The sequence below is a fragment of the Notolepis coatsorum genome, assembly GCF_963971535.1.
Source record: "Notolepis coatsorum genome assembly, chromosome: 2".
In the NCBI taxonomy this organism is placed as follows: domain Eukaryota; kingdom Metazoa; phylum Chordata; class Actinopteri; order Aulopiformes; family Paralepididae; genus Notolepis; species Notolepis coatsorum.
The window spans coordinates 147,159,689-147,181,211 of record NC_140166.1 but is presented as its reverse complement, the minus strand read 5'-3'; the positions used below and the strand labels follow the sequence as shown (position 1 = coordinate 147,181,211).

Genomic DNA, 21,523 nt, shown 5'->3' with positions numbered 1-21,523 from the left:
TAGGTACTGGGGGCATGGAGGAGGTGTAGGGGTGGAGAAAATCAGATAGGTACTGGGGACATGTAGGAGGTGTAGGGGTGGAGAAGTTCAGATAGGTACTGGGGACATGTAGGAGGTGGAGGAGGTCAGATAGGTACTGGGGGCATGGATGAGGTGTAAGGGTGGAGAAGGTCAGATAGGTACTGGGGGCATGGAGGAGGTATAGGGGTGGAGGAGGTCAGATAGGTCCTGGGGGCATGGAGGAGGTGTAGGGGTGGAGGAGGTCAGAGAGGTACTGGGGGGCATGGAGGAGGTCAGAGGGCAGAGGTCAGATAGGTACTGGGGGGCATGGAGGAGGTCAGAGGGCAGAGGTCAGATAGGTACTGGGGGGCATGGAGGAGGTGTAGGAGGTCAGATAGGTACTGGGGTGCCATGGAGGAGGTCAGAGGGCAGAGGTCAGATAGGTACTGTACTGTAGAGCAGATATGATTGCCCTTTCTCCTTGACACCATGGTATCTAAACAGATTGTCAGAGTGGAGGTAATGGGCCCAGGGGGTTTAGCAGCAAAAAAAATCCACTCTAATATAATAACACGTAATATAATATGCATAATATAATCCGTTGTCTATATTGCAGAGACCCCATCACTGCTGAAACCAATATCCCCTCGTCTCCACGCCTCAGAGCGCTGCTACGACTCCCCTCGGAGCCACTGGTAACAGCAATAAGAGGACGCACAGAGTTAGTCACTGGCTCAATAAATCACACATCATTTATTTATACAGAACGACTAGCCCCCCGTATCCATCTTCATAAAAACCAGACCGTCGTCGTGGCTGCTGCCTGATCTGAAGCAGGCGATGGGAGAATCCAGCCTGGGCCGGTTCTGTAGCCCGACGTGTGAGGGTCCAGCCTGGGTTCTGTACCATGGCAGACTCCATAAAGCCTGACCCTACGAGCCAGAACCAGACCCTACAAGCCAGAACCAGACCCTACAAGCCATAACCTGACCCTACAAGCCAGAACCTGACCCTGCGAGCCAGAACCTGACAAGCCAGAACCAGACCATACAAGCCAGAACCTGACGAGCCAGAACCAGACCCTACGAGCCAGAACCTGACCATACGAGCCAGAACCTGACCCTACAAGCCAGAACCTGAAGAGCCAGAACCAGACCCTATGAGCCAGAACCAGACCCTACGAGCCAGAACCTGACCATATGAGCCAGAACCTGACGAGCCAGAACCCGACCCTACGAGCCAGAACCAGACCCTACGAGCCAGAACCTGACCATATGACCCAGAACCAGACTCTACGAGCCAGAACCAGACCCTACGAGCCAGAACCTGACCCTACTAGCCAGAACCAGACCCTACAAGCCAGAACCTGACCCTACGAGCCAGAACCAGACCCTACGAGCCAGAACCAGAACCTGACCCTACGACCCAGGCGTCTCCCACAGACATTGCAAAATGAAATTCAAGGACTTTCAAGTAATTTTACAAGCTAAATTTTTCATTTTAAAAGGGCATTTAAACTGATACAATTCACTTTTAAATGCTGTTTTTTATAGAAAAAAATCTGATCCAATATTTATGGCTTAAAAACCAATGCCCCCCCCCCCCCCTCCTGCACCCAACAGCACACAGCCACACACACACACAGACACACACACAGACAGCGTCGGGGTAGAAATAAATATCAGATCATCGATCAAATTTATATAGTGTTCTTACCTTGTATCTGATGTAATGCAAAAGAAATAATCCAATTATTTGATCGCCATTCCAGTTATCCACAGCGATCCTGTCTCCGACGTTGTTGGGCATTGCACAATAACGGGCGGGCGGGGTCAGTTGTCCAAACCATCCCTACAAGCGTGTGTTTTGCCGGAGTGTTTAGGACCCGCCCCCACACCGCAGCTCGGTAGAGAAAAGAAACTACCCCGTTCCTAATGGAGTGCAATAATGGCCGGAGGTGTTAGAGGGCGGTATAAGACCGTCTGCCAGCTCAGACACACTCAGAACAGTATGCACAAGGTGCCACGCTGAATTATGAACGGCAATAGCGATTAAAAATACCGTGAGAAAAACTTAGATCTACGTTTTCCGCCACTCAACGGTTGGGCGACAGAAACGTAGTTCTACGTTAACGGCACCGGATGTGTTAAATAAATAAAAATATATTTCTTGATTCAGAACAATTTGATCATGGATGAACAAAACTTTCAATGCAAATGGTTGATTTTAATTTCAACAAGCACCTTGTTAAAAAATTTGCTGTTTTTTAGGAATTCCAGGCCTTGACTTTTTTTTGTAAAATATCAAGCACTATAAGCACTTCAAGGACCTTGTGTGAACCCTGGTCTCAGCAGAGCTAAGATACGACTGAGCAGAGCGCACTAATAGAACAGAGTCAACACAAGCCGGTCACTGCTGCAAACCAATCCCAGGGAAAGTATTTGAACAAGCCTCGCTGTGCCAGTATGCATACCAATAACAACATCAGGTGGACCCCTGTGAAACAACATCATAATAAAACATAATAAACCCTTGTGAAACAACATAATTAGATTAGATTAGATTCAAATGTATTGTCATCATACAGCACAGTGGAAATAAGTTTGGCATATCTAACCAGAGTGCAAATGTAACAGTAAAGTGCAATATAAATATACAATGTACAAATTCAACTGGATATAAAATGCATACATTAGTACTGCTGAGTAATAGAGCTAATCAGATGTATGTACAGAGTTGTAGTATTAATATGTACAGTGATACAGGTATAAAGACACTATGGTAGTAAGTCATACCAGCAGCATAGAGAGTAGGTAATGGATATATGTATAGATATAGATATAGTACAGATATGTACAGATAGAGATATAGTATATACAGCTATATACAGATATAGATATAGTATCTACAGATATGCACATATATATATATATATATATATATATATATATATATATATATATATATATATATATATATATATATATATATATATATATATATATATATATATATATATATATATATATATATATATTAGTGCTGTCAGGCGATTAAACAAATTCATCTAATTACAGGATTTGTAATTAATTAATCTAATTAATCACATTTTAATCGCATAACCATTTTATGCCTGATATTCTATATTCTATAATCATATTTCAAATAGCATGTGTCCGGATGGCAGAATTCAGCACTGTATCTACAAAACCTTCTGTTTAATCATCTTCCATCTATTAATTTGCTTAGATTTTTCAGGTCTGGTCAATTTGAGCATGGTGTTATTCACAGTCAAAGATAAAAAAAAAGAATTATTGATATTCTCATTTGGTTCATTACAATTTACTCAAAATAAAATGTCCATTCAATCAATCACCGTGCAGATTGATTGATTGAATGAAAATGTTATTAACAGATTGCAGAATGGGTATAATACAGTACGGCTCAATTGTTAAGGGGATGCAGACCAGAGAAAGACTTTCGTCTTGTTTACATCAGGGTCCCCCATTTCAATTCATAATGAATTGTAAGTAAGAGTGCAACTTGCACCGTGCAATCCATTCTTTGTGGATCTAGCCCACAGTATTTCTGACACTGGGAATACATTCCCTGAGATTCATAGATGTCCCTAGAATCAGATACCAAGTACATGCAAATGAACCATATTAAAAAAAAAATCTGTAAATGTGTATTCTACATTCTTATGGAATGAATGAGATACAAAATAAATATTATAAAATGTTATTTTCTTTTTATTATTATTATTTTTGTTAATTTTCATAACGTGATAATTTGCTGTATAATTAATTAATCTAATTAACGCGATAAACTGACAGCCCTAATATATATGGTATCTACAGATATGTACATATATTAGGGGTGTAAAGGTACGCAAATACGTACTGTACCGCCTCAATGTGGTCCTCCGGTACAGTGCGCGCTGTGCACCGAACGATTGCAACGGTATGGAACCTTTTTTTGCGGAACTTAAATCCCCCTGTCCCAAATATAACGTGCACAACTAACCGGATGTTGTTTGTTCATCCCACGCAGCACGCAGCTACACTGAACGATAGCTGTAATTCAGCATAGCATATTAGCCTTAGTATGGCAGGTGCAATACTAACTGACAAGCCAGAGTTAGAAGATGCTCCCACAACATTCAAGTCTCCCGTTTGGGATAATTTCGGATTCCCAGTTAACGACAGTAATGAACAAAGACGGGTGGATCGCACTAAAGCTACGTGCCGGCTAGCCCCTTTCGTGACTGATGCAAGCCTTGCATCACAGTCACAAAAGGGGCTACGTGCCGGCATTGTTCAACTTTATTGCAAACTTTATCACACATTTGAAACGGCATCACCCGAATGTGAATATCACTGGTACAAGGAAGAAACAGACCCTAGTGCAAACCCAGCTCCCCGTGGCATTCAAGCAGCATCTCGCTATTAATTCAGACCGGGCCAAAGCAATAACAAACGCCATAGGTGTTTTTATAGCAGCAGATCTGCGACCATACTCCGTTGTCGAGAACACAGGGTTTAAGCACATGTTAAAAGTAATAGAGCCCCACTACCTAGTTCCCTCTCGTCCATATTTCAGCCAGCAAGTCATACCAGCTCTGTATAAACAAGCACACGCTACAGTTGTCCACAATTTATCCAAGGCATCTGCTATATAATAATCTTCAGATTTACTTTAAGTGTTATTAGTAGGTTACAGCAGTAAGCCTTAGTTTGCTCAGTAAATTATGGCCAATTCGTTTTATATTGTTTAATACAGTTAAATAAATAAATAGATAAATGAAAAGCAATTTTTTGTTTTGTATTTCTTCCCCCCCACTGTACCGAAAATCATACCGAACCGTGACTTCAAAACCAAGGTAGGCCTACGTACCGAACCGTGGATTTTGTGTACCGTTACACCCCTAACAGATATATAGTATCTACATATATGTACAGATATAGATATGGTATCTACATATACATATATGTACAGTATATACAGATATGTACAGATATAGATATGGTATCTACATGTAACGGTTCCATGGAGGACAATGAGAACTTTGCTCACAAAGTGAACAGTGGCCACAATGGGAACAGTGGTCTCCTACCTGGTCTCCTACCTCCCTCTAGTGGTCACCATCAGATGGGCCAGATGATGCAGGCCACAATTTTGAGTAGTTGAGTTAATGTCTTCATGTATGTTGTCCTGGGCTTTTCCTTTCCTTGTTTAATTGTCATCCCCCTGGTTGTTGTTTGTGATATAGCCTTGGTTGTTGTTGTGATATTGTTTTTGTGTCTAGTTGGTGTTTAATTGTTTCTGTGTTTTTGGACTGGCCGTGCCAGGTGTTGTCAATTGTAATTAGTCTAGTATTTAAGTGTGTGTCCTTCCTCTGTTCTGTGTGGCGACATACCTTCAGTTTCCCCCCGTTCCTGTCGACGTCGTGTTGCACTGTGTTTTCATTCTAAGTAAGTGTTAGTGTTTTGTTGTTCCTGTTTATTTTCCGTATTCTCAAGTTTGCTGTTTCACAAGTGCCAGCACGGCTGCACCGTTTATGTTCTTTTTGTTACTTGTAGTTTAGCCTTGCTCTCTTGGTTCTAAAATAAATAGAACACCACATTTTTGTGAAGAGCAACCACCGTCTCCGTTCTCTTGTCACTCTGCACCACCGTCTCCGTTATCCTGTCATTTTGTAGTTCTGGGGCTCCTCCATCGTTCTGCATATTGGGTTCTGTTCTCCCCTAAATCCTAACATCTATATTATATGTAAAAAAGATAATGTTCAGTAACCTTATCAAATAACTAGTCTGACTGCTATAAACCTGTTTTAGGTATTTGCAATCTGATACATTCCAACCCTGAGAAAGGTACTTTATGATCACTGGAACAATAAGTCTCATGTGCAAATGCATCACTACATCCATATCCACACGCATAAAATATTAAATAAAATACAAATTAACACTATCATTTTTAGTAATGGATTACAGTTACTACCTTTTTGTAGTAGTAGTAGTAGTAGTTTTATTCAGTCATCACACACAATACAATGAGCACAATCATTCCAGACTGTCAACGGTCTTTGATTCTGGCAGTGACTGAACAGGTACAGGCTGAAGCATAATGCTTATAATTTAAAATAAACAGTGTAAACAAAGGTGCAGATGAGGGTCTGTACGCCCTATAATTTATATAATATGTTACAATAAATATAGGCAATACAAATGTTTCTTCTGAATACTATGAGTACGAGTAAAAGTAAACAGTATACACAAGGTACAGTATAAACAAGGTGCAGTATACACAAGGTACAGTATACACAAGGTGTAGTATACACGGTGCAGTCTACACAAGGTGCAGTATACACAAGGTACAGTATACACAAGGTGCAGTATACACAAGGTGCAGTATACACAAGGTGCAGTATACACATGGTGCAGTATACACATGGTGCAGTATAAACAAGGTGCAGTCTACACAAGGTGCAGTATACACAAGGTGCAGTATACACAAGGTGCAGTCTACACAAGGTGCAGTATACACAAGGTGCAGTATACACAAGGTACAGTATACACAAGGTGTAGTATACACGGTGCAGTCTACACAAGGTGCAGTATACACAAGGTACAGTATACACAAGGTGCAGTATACACAAGGTGCAGTACACACAAGGTGCAGTATAAACAAGGTGCAGTATACACAAGGTGCAGTATAAACAAGGTGCAGTATACACAAGGTGCAGTATACACAAGGTGCAGTACACACTAGGTGCAGTATACACAAGGTGCAGTACACACAAGGTGCAGTAGCAGTACACACAAGGTGCAGTATACACAAGGTGCAGTAGCAGTACACACAAGGTGCAGTATACACAAGGTGCAGTATACACAAGGTGCAGTATACACAAGGTACAGTATACACAAGGTATAGTAGCAGTACACACAAGGTGCAGTATACACAAGGTGCAGTATACACAAGGTGCAGTATACACAAGGTACAGTATACACAAGGTACAGTATACACAAGGTGCAGTACACACAAGGTGCAGTACACACAAGGTGCAGTACACACAAGGTGCAGTATACACAAGGTGCAGTAAACACAAGGTGCAGTATACACAAGGTGCAGTACACACAAGGTGCAGTATACACAAGGTGCAGTACACACAAGGTGCAGCACACACAAGGTGCAGTACACACAACGTACCCTAACTGGCCTGATGTATGTCATAGTCTGTATTGTGTAGTAGAGCAAACACACAAGCTTCCAATAATGGTGACTGTACTGTTCCCATGTGCAAGAGTTCGTTTGGACAGTCTGCCTTCTCTGTTAACGGGGCAAACTTATGGAACTGTCTGCCTACTCACTGGCTTAAAACTGGAGTCCAATGAATGAATGAATGAATGAATGAATGAATGAATGAATGAATGAATGAATGAATGAATGAATGAATGAATGAATGAATGAATGAATTTATTCACACACACACACACACACGATATATTACATATCCATATCTTCATGGTGAGAACATCATCGTCGAGATTGTGTGCGTGTGCCTGGTCTCCCAAGAAGCTATTTAAAGCTTCTAGAGGGAGCCTGATCACAAATATAAACAAACAAAAACATACAACATGGATAGGTTTACACACCTACCTACTAACATACATACAACATAGATACATAAATACAGACAATTAATATTCCTAAGTATGGATTCTATTTAGAGATAAGATTTGAGCAATTCCTCTTTCAGTGATTTTTTTGAAGGTGGAGATGGATTTTGACAGTTTCAAACTCTCGTCGAGCTCGTTCCAGATCTGCGGGCCCCTATACTGCTATACTGAGGCACATTTGAGTTTTCTCCTCTTGCCAAAGATAAGATGCCTATTTCTTGTGTTATGGATGTGCAGTGGACAGCAGACTGGGACAAGCTCAGACAGTCTGTGATTCATGTTGTTTACAACTTGATACATAATTGATGCAATGTCAACGTCTTCAACAGAGGATTCAAAGTATGGCTGAAATCAAAGCAGCAGTGCTCACATTATGTAGACACAGACTGGTTTTGTTCATGGACTCTTGTTCTGGTAACTATTTGTTCTGATTTGTGATTCTGTATTATACTGTTCATTTTATTCTATATTTTAGAAAAGCCTCAATGGACTGGTGTTGAAAACTAGCACCTGTGTTATAAACACGCAAACAACATATATAGTGGGATTCTATTTATGTGATCTATTTCCGGTAAAACTACGAAATGACATTGACATCAGTGATATTGAGGCCATCTGGTTGCAGGTACAGCTGCCACACCTAGCTGAGATATCAGAGATTTGACTATCAGACCATTTCCATATCTTAGCTATAACACACCTTTTGCTATGACTAAATTTCCAACAAAAGGCCTAATAATGGTTCATCTAAATGTATGCAGTCTTAGAAATAAAATTCACGAGGTAGAGCGCCTGACTTGTCAGCATAATATCCATATTTTTACTGTATCAGAAACCCACCTTGAACCCTCATTTGGTAATGAAGAGGTGTCAATACAGGGCTGCAATATATTCAGAAAAGACAGAAATAGATATGGTGGTGGTGTGGCAATATATATTCACCTGAAGGCTACATTGGCAGTACTTTTAAATACACAAGAATCAGTCCAGCGGCTATCACAACTAGTGACTGGAGCCACTGTCTGTGTGTGACTCTGCTTTGGTCCAATCACATTCCCCCACCCACAGTCTGCGAATCAGACACAGAGTAGGGCGGGTCTTGTAGTGTATGGGTTAGTGGGGCTCCGTCGTCTCGAGTCGACTACACTTTTACAGCCTCGTCTGCACGAAGAATTCCATCCCAAAACACTAGTCTAAACGCAAAATTTAAAGTGAGATCGCAAGACGACTTCTGCGGTTTCTGTTGAGACTCTCTCCGTCTAAACATGGCCTAAAAGAGTTCAGCTTTCTCAGCAGGTAGATCCTCTGCTGACCTTTTTTGACAATGGACTCTGTATTTAAGTTGAACTTCAGTTTACCGTCAAACACAGTTCCCAGGTATTTGTACGATTCAACAATCTGGACGTCCTCGTCGTGAATTATTACACTGGCTTGATGATCGGAGTTGTGTCTAAAGTCAATTATCATGGCCTTAGTCTTAGAGATATTGAGGTCCAAGTAATTCTCATCACACCATTTCACAAAGTCATGAAGTACAGGTCCATGATCAGTCTCGGAGCGCTGCAGTAGCGATACAAGGACAGTGTCATCTGAAAACTTAACCATATGCCTTTGGTCGTGAAGCGATCTGCAGCTGTCCGTGTACATAATAAATAAGAGGGGAGACAACATGCAGCCTTGGGGGGAGCCAGTGTTAGAAATCAACATGTTGGACATTTGTCCATTGACAAAGACCTGCTGGACCCTCTCAGTGAGGACATTTCGAATCAGCTGGAGAAGCTGGTGTGGGAGATTGAAATAAGAGTCAAGCCTCAATTAAATGCATTGCATTTTGATATTTGCATTTTGTTAAAAGCAGAAGAGAGAGGCTCCAGTATGTTCAAAACTCAGCTACCAGGGTTCTAACCCACACCAAACCCTGGCAGCACATCACGCCCACCCTCATCCACCTCCACTGGCTCCCCATCAAATCCTGCATCACCTACAAAACCCTCCTGATCACCTACAAATCCCTCCACGCTCTGGCACCTCAGTACCTCCTCCACCCCTACACTCAGCCACGGTCCCTGCGATCAACGGACACTGGTCAGCTCTCCATTCCCCGAACCAGACTGCGGACCTTCGGGGACAGAGCTTTCAGTGTGGCAGCTCCCACCCTCTGGAACTCCCTCCCCGCAGAACTCTGCACCGCCCCAACTCTGGACTCATTCAAAAAACTGCTCAAAACCCACCTCTTCTACTTGACCTTTAACCCCTAATTTCTCACTTTGTATGTTGTGTCTGTCCACTATGTTTGCTACTTTTGTTATTTCCCACCCTATGTAAAGCGACCTTGGGTCTTCTGAAAGGTGCTATATAAAATTAAGTTAGTATTATTATCATGTGGGTCAGTTTAGGAGCAGTGACCAGTTCACACTGGAATCTGATAAGGGCTACTTTTAGAGAATACTGTCAACAGCCAAACAAAGAAATCTGAGCTGAGCAATAAATATATCAACATCGGGCACCCATGTAACGCGCTGCGTCGCAAAGCGGCAGACATCTAGTAGCATCACTTAAACACAACATCTAGTAGCATCACTTAAACACACAACATCTATATAATTATGTCCTCCCTTTTCTTTTTTCTTTTAAATGTATTCTATTCAAAAGGGACTAGCAGTGCTCTTTCCCTTCACATGTATTCTACTCAGATGGACCGACAGCACTCTTCAGATACAGTCAATAAGTAATAACTCCCGACGATTTGTGGCCCACATTAACATATTTTAATGGACGAGGCAGAGAATGATGGCAGCCTCCGCAGAGTCCATTAAAACATGTTAATGCGGCTCCAAAGGCATTATCCCGCGTATACCGCGGCCGATGGCCACAGATAAAACATTTAAATAAGAAGCATCTCCATGCGTTTTGCATTAACTCTTGTGACACGCGGGAATCTGAATAATACCTGGAACTAGTTCGCTGTTTCTTGTCATCAGCTAGAAAAGCTGCTGTTGTGCTAGCAGGCTGCTAACAGTGATTGGTGACGGGTTGCCAACAGTGAAGGTTTTGACACAAAGCTTAGCTATCGGGCTGTCTAATCCCCCCCCCCCCCCCCCCAATAGAGACCCTGTGGATACCTTTGGTTGTCTGGTTTCATACGACACCACTACCTTCACGCTAGCTTAAATAATCAGCCTCTGAAAGGCAGTCCCACAGGGGTCAAGGGGACCATTGATAATCTTATCCAATTCAATCAGTGCAAACAAGTCAAACTCGTATACGCATTGGAAACACGCACGCACGCACGCACGCACACACACACACACACACACACACACACACACACACACACACACACACACACACACACACACACACACACACACACACACACACACACACACACACACACACACACACACACACACACACACACACACACACACACACACACACACACACACACACGGCGGCGTGGCTCAGGGGTAGAGCGGGGCGTCCAATGATCGAAGGGTTGGTGGTTCGAATCCCGCTCAAGCCCATGTCCATCCCATTGCCGTTGTGTCCTTGGGCAAGACACTTAACCTACTTGCCTCGTATGAATGTGTATGCATGTGAATGAATGTTGGTGGTGGTCGGAGGGGCCGTAGGCGTTGATTATTCGCCACGCTTCCGTGAGTCTGCCTCAGGGCAGCTCTGGCTGCAATTGTAGCTTACCACCACCGGTATGACTGTGTATGAACGAATAATGGACTCTGTGAAGCGCTCTGAGTCAGAGCAACAGTCAGTCAGAGAAGAGCGCTATATAAATCCAATCCATTATTATTATTATTACACACACACACACACACAAAAATGCATTATATATATATATATATATATATATATATATATATATATATATATATATATATATATATATATATATATATATTATATCCATATCTGTCTGAATATACCTGCATACAATGCTTTTTACATACATGTAGATACTATATCTATATCTGTACATGTCTCTTACCTACTCTTACTAGTTACGCTGCTGGTCAGTATGACTTACTACCATAGTGTCTTTATACCTGTATCACTGTACATATTAATACTACCAGTATGACTTACTACCATAGTGTCTTTATATCTGTATCACTGTACATATTAATACTACCAGTATGACTTACTACCATAGTGTCTTTATACCTGTATCACTGTACATATTAATACTACCAGTATGACTTACTACCATAGTGTCTTTATACCTGTATCACTGTACATATTAATACTACCAGTATGACTTACTACCATAGTGTCTTTATACCTGTATCACTGTACATATTAATACTACCAGTACGACTTACTACCATAGTGTCTTTATATCTGTATCAATGTACATATTAATACTACCAGTATGATTTACTACCATACTGTCTTTATACCTGTATCACTACATATTAATACTACCAGTACGACTTACTACCATACTGTCTTTATACCTGTATCACTGTACATATTAATACTACCAGTACGACTTACTACCATAGTGTCTTTATACCTGTATCACTACATATTAATACTACCAGTATGACTTACTACCATAGTGTCTTTATATCTGTATCATTGTACATATTAATACTACCAGTACGACTTACTACCATACTGTCTTTATACCTGTATCACTACATATTAATACTACCAGTATGACTTACTACCATAGTGTCTTTATATCTGTATCACTGTACATATTAATACTACCAGTACGACTTACTACCATACTGTCTTTATACCTGTATCACTACATATTAATACTACCAGTATGACTTACTACCATAGTGTCTTTATATCTGTATCACTGTACATATTAATACTACCAGTATGATTTACTACCATAGTGTCTTTATACCTGTATCACTGTACATATTAATACTACCAGTATGACTTACTACCATAGTGTATTTATACCTGTATCACTGTACATATTAATACTACCAGTATGATTTACTACCATAGTGTCTTTATACCTGTATCACTGTACATATTAATACTACCAGTATGACTTACTACCATAGTGTCTTTATACCTGTATCACTGTACATATTAATACTACCAGTATGATTTACTACCATAGTGTCTTTATACCTGTATCACTGTACATATTAATACTACCAGTATGACTTACTACCATACTGTCTTTATACCTGTATCACTACATATTAATACTACCAGTATGACTTACCACCATAGTGTCTTTATACCTGTATCACTACATATTAATATTACCAGTATGACTTACTACCATAGTGTCTTTATACCTGTATCACTGTACATATTAATACTACCAGTATGACTTACTACCATACTGTCTTTATACCTGTATCGCTGTACATATTAATACTACAACATCTGATTAGCACTATTACGCAGTAGTACTAATTTATATATTTTATACCAAGTTTAATTTGTACATTGTTTATTGCTATTGTACTTTACTGTTACATTTGCACTCTGGTTGGATGCCAAAATATTTTTTTTTGTACTGTACTTTGTGCTGCATGATGACAATACATTTTGAATCTAATCTAACACCCACACATCCCGTGTCCCTCTCCTCAGGCGGACTCACTGGAGAAGGGTCAGGGTCAGTGGAGGGGACTCACTGGGGAAGGGTCAGGGTCAGTGTAGGGGACTCACTGGAGAAGGGTCAGGGTCAGTGGAGGGGACTCACTGGAGAAGGGTCAGGGTCAGTGGAGGGGACTCACTGGGGAAGGGTCAGGGTCAGTGGAGGGGACTCACTGGAGAAGGGTCAGGGTCAGTGGAGGGGACTCACTGGGGAAGGGTCAGGGTCAGTGGAGGGGACTCACTGGGGAAGGGTCAGGGTCAGTGGAGGGGACTCACTGGGGAAGGGTCAGGGTCAGTGGAGGGGACTCACTGGAGAAGGGTCAGGGTCAGTGGAGGGGACTCACTGGGGAAGCTTCAGGGTCAGTGGAGGGGACTCACTGGAGAAGGGTCAGGGTCAGTGGAGGGGACTCACTGGAGAAGGGTCAGGGTCAGTGGAGGGGACTCACTGGTGAAGGGTCAGGGTCAGTAGAGGGGACTCACTGGAGAAGGGTCAGTGGAGGGGACTCACTGGTGAAGGGTCAGGGTCAGTGGAGGGGACTCACTGGAGAAGGGTCAGTGGAGGGGACTCACTGGGGAAGGGTCAGGGTCAGTGGAAGGGACTCACTGGAGAAGGGTCAGGGTCAGTGGAGGGGACTCACTGGAGAAGGGTCAGGGTCAGTGGAGGGGACTCACTGGAGAAGGGTCAGGGTAAGTGGAGGGGACTCACTGGAGAAGCTTCAGGGTCAGTGGAGGGGACTCACTGGAGAAGCTTCAGGGTCAGTGGAGGGGACTCACTGGAGAAGCTTCAGGGTCAGTGGAGGGGACTCACTGGAGAAGCTTCAGGGTCAGTGGAGGGGACTCACTGGAGAAGCTTCAGGGTCAGTGGAGGGGACTCACTGGAGAAGCTTCAGGGTCAGTGGAGGGGACTCACTGGAGAAGCTTCAGGGTCAGTGGAGGGGACTCACTGGAGAAGGGTCAGGGTCAGTGGAGGGGACTCACTGGAGAAGGGTCAGGGTCAGTGGAGGGGACTCACTGGAGAAGGGTCAGGGTCAGTGGAGGGGACTCACTGGAGAAGGGTCAGGGTCAGTGGAGGGGACTCACTGGAGAAGCTTCAGGGTCAGTGGAGGGGACTCACTGGAGAAGGGTCAGGGTCAGTGGAGGGGACTCACTGGAGAAGCTTCAGGGTCAGTGGAGGGGACTCACTGGAGAAGCTTCAGGGTCAGTGGAGGGGACTCACTGGAGAAGCTTCAGGGTCAGTGGAGGGGACTCACTGGAGAAGGGTCAAAGTCAGTGGAGGGGACTCACTGGAGAAGGGTCAGGGTCAGTGGAGGGGACTCACTGGAGAAGGGTCAGGGTCAGTGGAGGGGACTCACTGGGGAAGGGTCAGGGTCAGTGGAGGGGACTCACTGGGGAAGGGTCAGGGTCAGTGGAGGGGACTCACTGGAGAAGGGTCAGGGTCAGTGGAGGGGACTCACTGGAGAAGCTTCAGGGTCAGTGGAGGGGACTCACTGGGGAAGGGTCAGGGTCAGTGGAGGGGACTCACTGGGGAAGGGTCAGGGTCAGTGGAGGGGACTCACTGGTAGGGCTGGGCGATACAATTATAGCGATAATTATCGCGATATAGTTTAAAAAATATCAATCGATTTTTATTTAATTTTTTACCTGCAACAGGGCAGCTTTAAAACCAGAGACAGTGGACAGACTTGTCTTTCTTGCCTGCAACTTAAAGTAATGGCTTTGTTTGTCCAAATGACAATACTGACCAAATTGAGATTTATTTTTATCTTGTCCACTTATTTTGTTTGCTTTCTAATTTAAAATACAGTTTGAAACCGTCTGTACACAGTAGGCTATGTGTGCTAGCAGAGCTAGTCTCCAGTCACAAGTCACGGTGCACATGTGCGGTGGTTTGTCCACCAAAAAAGCACCAAAAGATAGAAAAGAAACTAGCAGAGCCAGAACTGTTCAACTCCCCTGGAGCCACAGCCAGCAGAGAAGCCCGTTTACTTTAGCTTTCAAACCAGCTGCAGCCTGAGAACTGGAGTGTGAGGGGATGTAACACTAAAGATGGCGGCAATGACAAAGAATTGCTGCAAAATATACATACATTTGTTGTTTAAAAAAAAAAATATATATATATATATAAGGGCGGTCAGGTGGCGTAGCGGAGATTGCGCTCGTCACCAACGCAGGAGATGCTGGGTTCGAGCCCAGCTCTCGGCGTTGCTACCAGCTTGGCTGGTCGTTCATACTAATACAATTGGCAGTATTAGGGGGTGGGAAGCTGGTGGGTGGAAATCTGGCGTTGTGGACAGCGACGCCTATAGTTCAGGTCTCGGCGCTTGCTCAGCGGGGGCAGGACTTGGTGGAGATAGCGTGCCCTCCCACGCGTTACACTTCACCAATGAGAGTCCTCACTGCCAAGTGAAAAGACGTCACTGGCAGTCGCCGCACGTATCGGAGGAAGCGTGCGATCGGCTTCGGGACGCCCTTGTACCGACTTGTAGGAGAGCATGCGTACAACGACCAGGTAGCGGAGGGGGGGGGGGAATTGGCACAACGACTAAATTGGGACGGGGAGAAAAACAGAGAAAAATTGGAGAAAGAGAAGGTTACAATTTTTTTTTTTTAAATAAATATATATATATATATATATATATATATTAGGGATGCTTGATATTAGCTTTTTTACCGATATACCGATATTATCCAACTCTTAATTTCCGATACCGATATCAACCGATATCAACCGATACCGATATATGCAGGGTTCCCCCCCCCCCAAAAAACGGAATAATTTCAGGTAATTAACATTACATATCTCTTGTTGTGGAATTAACACAACATTATGCATACTTTTGACAATAAATAAAATCAGAATTTGTTCTTACTTGCTTGCCTGGTTAAATAAAGGTTATAGAAATGTAAAAAAAGAAATAATAATAATAATATATATATATTTTTTTTTGAAAACCGATACCGATATTTTCCGATATCACATTTTAATGCCGATATTGGCCCATAATATCGGTAGGCCGATAATATCGGACATCCCTAATATATATATATTTTTTAATACTGATAACAATATCGATAATTATCTATATCGAGTGATATGATAACATTATCATATCGTTATCGTGATAAATTATTTGGCCATATCGCCCAGCCCTACTCACTGGAGAAGTCGATGGCGAAGCCGGACTTGGTGATGTAGAAGTCGGTCTCGAACTGGATGGTGACCAGGTTCAGGGTGGAGTGGATGCCATCGGGCAGCAGGGACCCGCTGACCTCCTGCAGGGACATCTCGTTATCAGGGGGGCCATCCCACACCTTCAGGATGTCGTGAGAGGCTTCCGTGTCAAACGCCAGGAACTGGAGACTGGGGGAGGAGAGAGAGGATCAGGTAGGTAGTTAGTTAGTTAGTTACAGTAGTTAGTTGGTTAATTAGATGGAGAGCAGGGGTAGTATCAGGTAGGTAGTTAGTTAGTTAGTTACAGTAGTTAGTTGGTTAGTTAGATGGAGAGCAGGGGTAGTATCAGGTAGGTAGTTAGTTAGTTAGTTAGTTACAGTAGGTAGTTAGTTAGTTAGATGGAGAGCAGGGAGAGTATCAGGTAGGTAGTTAGTTAGTTAGTTACAGTAGGTAGTTACTTAGTTAGATGGAGAGCAGGGATAGTATCAGGTAGGTAGTTAGTTAGTTAGTTAGTTAGTTAGTTACAGTAGGTAGTTACTTAGTTAGATGGAGAGCAGGGATAGTATCAGGTAGGTAGTTAGTTAGTTAGTTACAGTAGGTAGTTACTTAGTTAGATGGAGAGCAGGGATAGTATCAGGTAGGTAGTTAGTTAGTTAGTTACAGTAGGTAGTTACTTAGTTAGATGGAGAGCAGGGATAGTATCAGGTAGTTAGTTAGTTAGTTAGTTAGTTAGTTAGTTAGTTAGTTAGTTAGTTAGTTAGTTAGTTAGTTAGTTAGTTAGTTAGTTAGTTAGTTAGTTAGTTAGTTAGTTAGTTAGTTAGTTAGTTAGATGGAGAGCAGGGATAGTATCAGGTAGTTAGTTAGTTAGTTAGTTAGTTAGTTAGTTAGTTAGTTAGTTAGTTAGTTAGTTAGTTAGTTAGTTAGTTAGTTAGTTAGTTAGTTAGTTAGTTAGTTAGTTAGTTAGTTAGTTAGTTAGATGGAGAGCAGGGATAATATCAGGTAGGTAGTTAGTTAGTTAGTTAGTTAGTTAGTTAGTTAGTTAGTTAGTTAGTTAGTTAGTTAGTTAGTTAGTTAGTTAGTTAGTTAGTTAGTTAGTTAGTTAGTTAGTTAGTTAGTTAGTTAGTTAGTTAGTTAGTTAGATGGAGAGCAGGGATAGTATCAGGTAGGTGGTCCACTGGGTCCACTTGGTCATGTGTTCTGGAGTCCTGGCTGTTAACCTTGTTCTATATAATTCTATGCTGAACACTGAGAAGGAGGACATTTACAACAAGCGTTGCAGGGGTAAGGCTAAGAGAATAACCAAAGACTCTAGTCACCCAAACAACTGCCTCTTTGTACTGCTGCGGTCAGGCAAGCGATACCGGAGGCTCATGGCCAGTACAGAGAGACTCAGAAGACGCTTCTATCCTCAGGCCATCAGGATGCTCATTGACTCCATGTAACAACCCATCATCTACACTCATTGCACACACATCAACATACACACACTCACTTTAAACAAACACTCACTTTACTCACTTTAGACACTTACACACACTTTATATTTATTAGTAAAGAGATTTGCACTACAATTCATACCTCATTGCACCTTACCCTAAGTTGTACATCATCCCATTTCTGCATTATACTGTATATTGTACTGTAACTCGCTGTTACTCTTTTTTACTCTGTATTGTATATTGTATATATGCATATTGATTGAACACTTTTTTGTTTACGTACTTTTGACTTTCTATTTTATACTTTTAATCTATTTGTATCTAGCACACTCCCAGGAAAAAAGTATTTAATAGAAAAGTATTCTGTATTTTACTATGACAACTAATAAAGAAACTTGAAACTTGAACTTGAGAAACGATCTCCCTTTCTTCCCCCTGTGTCTCATCTCCGGTTGGTTCTCCTACTGTATAATCTGCTTTATCCACCATTTATCTGTGGAGCTAATGATGCTAATGATGGAGCATCGCCGTCGGTTGTGTGATAGTAAAGGGCTAACCTTCTGTTGTGTGGCAGTGAAAGGGTTAACCGGCTGTCGTGTGGCAGTGAAAGGGTTAAAAACAAAAAGATCATGTTGAAGGAGTTGTCCTCAGAAACCTCAGTAAAAGTGTTAAAGAGTTGTACAACATATCTTTCAGTTCAAGGACATGTATAAAGAAATAACCATCAGACTTGATGACGTTGAGGGGAAACAGCTTTCCTATTTTCTTTTTCTAATGTTATTGTAATTATTGATTGTTAAATAATTGTAATTAATCATATATATTTATATTGGGTATTTATTGTTGTGAGTAAGGGGGCAGGCTAAATACTTCTCCCTGCTCCTTCTAGCTCATGGACTGTGCAAATTGAGAGGTGCTTTGACTATGAATTAACTTTTTTATGGAACTGAACGGAACAAATGGAAATTAAATGAAATAATCACAAGCATCTACACAAAACAATTATTGATTAAAGCCATTTCACACAGATGACAAATTTGATCTTTCCAAAGTGTCCGATTTGCTCAGTACACAGCTCCCCCACTGTTTCCCGGAGTCATTTCTTTCCTGTAGAAACATCGATTCACACGGACATTCACACTAAAAATAAGCTGTGAGGAGGTTGTAAAGGCTTGAGTTAATGCCGAGTGGCAATCTGGAGTATGGAGTGATTAGCCTACATGAGGAAGGTGCTACGCGATTGCATGTGATTTCACGAGATAGGCCTAATCACCTTTTATAGACAGCTGGCATCCGTGTGATTTCCTTTATTACCTGGTGTCGCCTGCAGGATGGTTTTATTACCTGGTGTCGCCTGCAGGATGGTTTTATTACCTGGTGTCACCTGCAGGATGGTTTTATTATCTGGTGTCGCCTGCAGGATGGTTTTATTACCTGGTGTCGCCTACAGGGTGGTTTTATTACCTGGTGTCACCTGCAGGGTGGTTTTATTACCTGGTGTCACCTGCAGGGTGGTTTTATTACCTGGTGTCACCTGCAGGGTGGTTTTATTACCTGGTGTCGCCTGCAGGATGGTTTTATTACCTGGTGTCGCCTACAGGGTGGTTTTATTACCTGGTGTCGCCAGCAGGATGGTTTTATTACCTGGTGTCACCTGCAGGATGGTTTTATTACCTGGTGTCACCTGCAGGGTGGTTTTATTACCTGGTGTCGCCTGCAGGATGGTTTTATTACCTGGTGTCACCTGCAGGATGGTTTTATTACCTGGTGTCACCTGCAGGGTGGTTCTATTACCTGGTGTCGCCTGCAGGATGGTTTTATTACCTGGTGTCGCCTGCAGGATGGTTTTATTACCTGGTGTCGCCTGCAGGATGGTTTTATTACCTGGTGTCGCCTGCAGGGTGGTTTTATTACCTGGTGTCGCCTGCAGGATGGTTTTATTACCTGGTGTCGCCTGCAGGGTGGTTTTATTACCTGGTGTCGCCTGCAGGATGGTTTTATTACCTGGTGTCGCCTGCAGGATGGTTTTATTACCTGGTGTCGCCTGCAGGATGGTTTTATTACCTGGTGTCACCTGCAGGGTGGTTTTATTACCTGGTGTCACCTGCAGGGTGGTTTTATTACCTGGTGTCGCCTGCAGGATGGTTTTATTACCTGGTGTCGCCTGCAGGATGGTTTTATTATCTGGTGTCGCCTGCAGGGTGGTTTTATTATCTATTATTTATTTATCTTCCTGGCTCTGGGCTCATTTGGGGGGAAAGCTAAACTCAGAACTCTAAACTCTGCAGAACGCAGGCGAACCACCCGGAGGTGTCACTGAGATCCACGACGAGAAGGAATAACAAGTAGATACAGTAGATATAATAACAAGCCTGTATATGTGTTATGCGCGGATCATCTCACCTCCTTATTAATTAGAAATGTGAAGATTGTTGATGAGATAGAGAGAGAGAGAGAGAGAGAGAGAGAGAGAGAGAGAGAGATAGAGAGAGAGAGAGAGAGAGAGAGAGAGAGAGAGAGAGAGAGGGAATCAAGACGAGCAGTTATTTAGTGTGAACCCCCTCCACTCCCACTGTCAAGAAGCATTTGAAAAGTGATTTCTAAGTCTATAAGGGATCTCGCAGTGTAAATTGTAATAGAAACTGCTCTATCATATTATATACATTATACTAACCTATCTAATTTGCATGTGTCTTTAGTAGGCGTCGGCCTCTAAGTTTTCATTTGCATATTGAGCGGGGAAGTGAGATCACTCAGGACGCATGCAGCTGCCAATCCCGTGCGACGGTCTGAAACGTCTCGTTCAATGAAGGACACACTTTGGACGCCGGTAATACCGACGCTGACATGAGAACGTTCTCGCCCATGGAAGTATGATAATATAATAATAAGAGCCTCGCAGCAAGCTCTGGGGCCGCCCTCCGCGTCCCGACGGCTGCAGCGGATCACGTCAGGATCATTGGGTTCTTCCACCGCAGCCACTCTGGAGCTGACGCACTGCGAGTGGAGGCCGATGTCGACGTTGATTTGAGACGGTAAAATGGTGCATTTTTATAGTTCTTTTATCCAAAGCGATTTACAATTTGTTCCTCACATTTTACCCATTCACTCACACATTCACTCACACATTCACTCACCGAGGGCAGAGGCGACCATGCAAGGTGCCAACCTGCTCATCGGGAGCAGTTAGGGATAAGTTTCTTGCTCAAGGACACTTCGACACGCTGCCCGGGAGGAGCAGGAATTGAACCGGGAACCTCCGGATTACCAGATGACTGCTCTACCTCCCGAGCCACTGTCGCCCCCCCGATGGCAGGCAAGGATTACATTTGATTTCTTTCTTTGAGCCTTAATATTAAACTGTCTGCCGCGATCAAATGGGAAAAAGCAACTCAAATACAGAGACTAGAATAGATTCTGAATTGAATTGTGACCCCAAGAAACTAAATAGAACCATGAGATTACCTGAACCGCACACCCCTGCTCTTAGAGTCAATCCAAAGCACTGGGGCACGTGGTCGTGACACAGCACCCTGAACCCAACCTCTGGGTGTCTTAACACTTTGAATGCCCAGCAGGGGGCGCACATTTAGTGCTTGAATGCCCACCATCCGCTTCAATGTTAACATTAA

At 42.8% G+C, this 21,523-nt stretch overlaps 1 protein-coding gene across 1 annotated transcript in view; it reads right to left on the bottom strand.

The window, feature by feature from the left end:
• The window catches only part of LOC311223559 (CUB and sushi domain-containing protein 3-like), a gene marked incomplete at both ends in the record, with an annotated part of 752,195 nt that overhangs the window by 480,462 nt on the left and 250,210 nt on the right, over positions 1-21,523 (bottom strand). The window contains 1 exon segment of the mRNA XM_084308339.1: positions 16,439-16,641. Within this exon segment, the coding sequence (XP_084164465.1) occupies positions 16,439-16,641 (203 nt within the window).